A 5064-nucleotide genomic window follows, 5' to 3' on the forward strand; every position below is an offset into this window, starting at 1 on the left:
AAAAATAAAGCAAGTCTTGACGCGTTTTTTTTTTTTTGGGGGGGGGGGGGGATCAGAGAAGTACAATACTTCCGAGGACGGGAGATAATGCATGTGGTGAAGGTAAGTTGTAGAGGGGGATCATTTCTGTTTGTAGCAATAATGAGGCCCAAAGAAGGGTGCGAGGGTGGGATTGTCCTACAGAAGGAAAAGGAGGATCATGGATGTGCATTGTCGGCGCGGGAAGGGGCTTGTTGTTCCAGGCTAGAGGGTTTGTCTACTACAAAAATAACAGGAAAAAGGGGCAGCAGGGGGGATGGGACTCGTCAGGGGCAGAGAGAGAGAGAGCGAGCGTGGAGCCGTGGACAAAAAAAGCCTGAGCATTGAGTCCCCTCGAGAAAAGGAAATCCACAATAAACATAAAAATGGCCCCGCCCTGTTGGACGGCTAGGGATAGGGAACGTTCTCCATCGACAGAGAGAAGGGTTTACCGGCTGCACACCAGGGCGGTGCCGCTCCCGCCCCCGACTCTCATCGCCACGTGTCCGTCCCCCCTGGCGGCTTGTGATGTAAGCGGTCGGTCACACACGTTTGCGCACCAGGTCGACGGTATCAACTGACACGAGTCATGGGACACAATCGTAAAAGGCCCGAGGTCCCTACTTCATGCAACACACTTTGCAGCGGAAGTGGATCGCTACCCCCCCTTCATTTAAATATATTGCGTCTTATGTGTTGTCATCCATCCAGTCTTCATAGCACACGCGCACGCACACTATTTACCCCCCCCAAAAAAACGCACAAACACTCCACTCTCTCTCTCTCGGGCTCATGCTGATTCTCCCTATTTTTGCCTCGCAGTATAAGAACATAGCGATCCTGCTGATAAGCTCACCATTGAAGCTTGGAGTGCAGCTGCTGATTGCTTTGCTACACACACTTGCCTCATCATGCCTGTTTTCATGAATCCATCTGCCCCTCATATGGTTGCTCAGCACGGTAAGTATAGCATGAGCGCAACATCACACTATCCACATCCTCATTACCGTCACATACAAGCTCATTGTCCTCATCCCTATCACCACGCAAATGCACCAAACCTCAAGTACACTCCTCATGTCTCACTTCACAGACCAGCCACAGCACACATCCGCTACGACAGCTCCATACACAACCGTAGCGGTGAACATAGCACCCCCATCAGAAAAACTGTGGGTGCTAGCCATGCACCTCCTCCTCCCCTCATGTCAATTGAGCCCCTTGACCCTACCCCTCTCTCACCACCTGTGCAAGTTGCAACAGCCCCCCAAAGCCCACCACCACCAATTGCACCCACATCATGGAACCCCCTTCAGAAGCTCGCGGCGGCATTCTTTGATGCAATCGAAAACACTTTCATAGCTTCCTTAGAGAAGCAACACCCTTTACCATCTACTACAAACCCTGAAATTCAACTTGCAGGCAACTTCTTCCCAGTTCAAGAGAATGCAGTTCAACATGAGCTGGAAGTGGAAGGGAGAATCCCTCCATCCCTGGAAGGAATATATGTCCGTAATGGTGCAAATCCGATGTTCAAACCGGTAGCAGGACACCACCTTTTCGATGGGGATGGCATGCTCCACGCGGTGAGGTTCAGGCAAGGTATCGTGAGCTATGCCAATCGGTTTACACGCACACACCGGCTTCAAGAAGAAGAGAAGCTAGGGAGAGCGTTCTTTCCAAAAGCGGTGGGAGAGCTTCATGGACACAGCGGATTGGCAAGACTGGTGCTTTTTTATGGGCGCAGCGCATTCGGTCTTGTTGATGGAAGCAAGGGCATGGGGGTGGCGAATGCAGGTGTTGTCTTCTTCAACGGACAGCTACTGGCGATGTCAGAGGATGACCTTCCCTATGCAGTGACTGTCACAGATACGGGTGATTTGACCACTGTGGGAAGGTATGATTTTGATGGCCAGCTCAGGTCTGCTATGATAGCTCACCCCAAGGTGGATGCCAAAACTGGCGAACTCTTCGCGCTAAGCTATGATGTCATCAAAAAGCCATATGTGACGTACTTTAAGTTCTCCGCCGATGGGAAAAAGGGTCCTGAGGTGAACATCACCATAGAGGAGCCCACCATGATGCATGATTTTGCCATTACGGAGAATTACGTCGTGATTCCCGACCAGCAAGTTGTGTTTAGGCTTCGAGAGATGATGAACGGGGGCTCACCTGTGGTGCATGCCAAGGAGAAAATGCCTAGGTTTGGGCTGTTGCCCAGGAATGATGTTGATGAGAGTGCAATGATATGGGTCGACGTCCCCGACTGCTTTTGCTTTCACTTGTGGAATGCATGGGAAGAAGATGAAGAGATTGTTGTCATTGCTTCATGCATGACACCCCCAGATAGCATCTTCAATGAATCACCGCAATCTCTCCAAAGCATTCTTTCTGAAATTCGGCTCAACAAGAGCACAAGAACATCCACAAGAAGAAAGCTCATCTCATCCACAAATCTGGAAGCTGGTCAGGTGAATCCAAATTTCCTAGGGCGAAGAAGCCAATTCGCTTACCTGGCTGTAGCAGAGCCATGGCCAAAGGTCTCCGGCATTGCCAAAGTCAATTTACTCAAAAGCAGCAAAACCACGAATGCTGCTCATCCCAATTCACTCAACTGCAAGAATGGTGAAGAAAATCCTTGTTTTCACACCAAGAAGAGCTTGGGCAATTTGCAAAATGATGAGGAGAATCATCTTGCAGGCAAGTTCATATACCCGCCAAATTGCTATGGGGGTGAGCCGATGTTTGTGCCTCGCTCCTCGGACTCTTTTGCTCAAGAGGATGATGGGTACGTGCTGACCTTCATGCACAATGAGAAGAGTAACAAATCCGAGCTGCTGATCTTGGATGCAAGCTCAGCTTCTCTTGACATAGTGGCTCGAGTGAAGCTTCCTGCACGTGTTCCATACGGTTTCCATGGTACCTTCATCACTGGGAAGGAGTTGGAGCATCAAAAGCGTGCCTGAAGTGGGAATTTCCTTCGCTGTTCTTGAGCAGTCCGATGATAGGCTGCCACATCCATCTTCCGCAGGTGGAGGACGTGGATCACATACAGCAACCTAGTGTTCATAATGCAAATTTAGGGGCTCTCATCCCAGAAGAATGTAGATTTGGGGCCTTCAATGTGCATAAATGCAGAGCCCCTCCTTTTTGTGTACATGAGAAAGGACAGATGGGCTGGAATGAGGCCCATACCCTAGCTTTCTTTTTGATACTCGTTACACTGAACATAAGAGTAGAGTACTCTTGTATAAAAACTGCCAGAGCCTGAGTTTGCCGCCCTCGCAGACCGGCTCAGATATACAAATATATGGACTAATGAAATCTTCCTCATCTCATTACTTGGGCTCTTTCAATGTACCTCTGGTTTTCCATTGAAAGTGGCATACATCGTCAGTTTTCAAACTGAAACACATCGCATTTGGATGTACATGTGCAATCAATCGCCTCAAAACTTGTACATGACTGACTTTCAGAGAGGATTGCTTGTCCAATTTGGAACGTATTTCAACGTGTAATGCCCATTCACGAGAAGGATCACGTCCACATAGTGATCATTTCAGGATAAAAAGCAGCCCATTTGAGTCACAATGGGTGAAGCAATGCAGCTTTGTATGCGTTTCAACAAGCAGTCCTTCATCTGAGTGTCTATGGTGATGCTATCGAGAGCTTCACAGAGATTCCAAATACTGTAGAGCCCCGCAAATGCACATTGCACACCCACGACAACGCTGGGATGATCCCTGCGTTCAGAACCTTCTCTCTCTCTCTCGCTCTCTCGCGCTCGCGTACCTGTGGATAACCCTCTCCTATGCCCTCGTAACCTGCAGGCCACGGATGTGAGGACTGAGCCTTGAGACTCGAGAGTGTGAAGCTGCAATGGAAACAAGGTTTCTGGAGACAGACGTTGGCACTGCCTCTCACTCCTCTTTCCTCTCCGCCGCCGCCGCCGCCCCCTTTCTCTCTGTTTCTCTCTATCGCGCGCCTTGGGAAAATTTGAAGGGTGCTCCGTTGTACACGTGCCCTTAGTTACCCCCTTCCACATACACTCCCTTTTTGAAACTCCCTCCTAATACAAACTCCCTTTCAACCGAAAGGCAATGCCAATAAATTAAGGGAAAATTACCAAAATACCTCTCTAATTTGTGGAAATTCTCAAAATATCCCTCAAATTTCAAATACCCTTTATCTATTTTGGTTGGATTATTCAAGCTCAATAGTTCTTTATTTTTTTCTGACAATCAAGATCCGTTTTTGAGTGCTTAGCATGTAATTTGTCACAAATTACCTCGCAAAAAAAGGCAATTATATCTAAAATAAAGAAGCAATTCATCTACAAGGCCTACATAACCTACTCAAATTCTAGTTTTAGTATCTTGTGTTGATAGATAATCAGTCTTCTTATGAAAGGTACAAAATTAAATACTATCGAAACTCTGTCGGATTTCCTTGCGAGTTTATTTGTTTACGCGCATGGTTTGCAATCGTGTTTTGATTGCATTTGGCACTCAGTGGTTGCTTTGCCATAGTGTTTTGGCATCGCATTGTGAAAGTGTTTGCTCACTGCATTATGTCATTTGACATACATGTGGTAATCTCTTCAGGAGGGAGATTGTTGATGATAGTTTCATCGATTACCACATAGTGCTCTTGGATTAGAGCGGGTGTTTTGGCATCATTTGAACGGTTTTTCTCACTTTGTTTAGAGATGCCCAATTATCCCATTGGTATCCAAAGAATGCCTGAAAAATACACAAGTCTGGAAAATCTCCAAAGATGGGGTAAAAAGTGCCTGATCAAGTCAGAATCAGACAATGGAGTAGGTTACATTGATCGCCATATTTGATGATACTTCTCTTAGACAGCTTATGCCAGCTTATGTTGTATTTTGACAGTACTTGGTGTATGAGTTAGCCAGGCTTTGGCTATTGTCAGTTGATCGATTTGTGCTTGGTCTTGTCACAGGTTATCACCATGGATTTGGCATGTACGTCATTGTCAGGGTTTGTGCTTTTCCATACAAAGTTTGATGGTTCAAACTTTGAG

At 47.1% G+C, this 5064-nt stretch overlaps 1 protein-coding gene across 1 annotated transcript; it reads left to right on the forward strand.

Annotated features, from left to right (window-relative positions):
* The first annotated feature begins 713 nt into the window (after positions 1–713).
* On the forward strand, positions 714–4259 carry LOC147445312 (9-cis-epoxycarotenoid dioxygenase NCED2, chloroplastic-like). Its single transcript, XM_086524868.1, has one exon. It carries the CDS (start codon positions 930–932, stop codon positions 2982–2984), a length of 2055 nt encoding a protein of 684 aa, XP_086380994.1. The 5' UTR covers positions 714–929; the 3' UTR covers positions 2985–4259.
* The last annotated feature ends 805 nt before the right edge of the window (positions 4260–5064 follow it).

This window comes from Adiantum capillus-veneris, chromosome 12 (genome assembly GCF_014529385.1).
Source record: "Adiantum capillus-veneris isolate H3 chromosome 12, ASM1452938v2, whole genome shotgun sequence".
Taxonomy (NCBI): Eukaryota; Viridiplantae; Streptophyta; class Polypodiopsida; order Polypodiales; family Pteridaceae; genus Adiantum; species Adiantum capillus-veneris.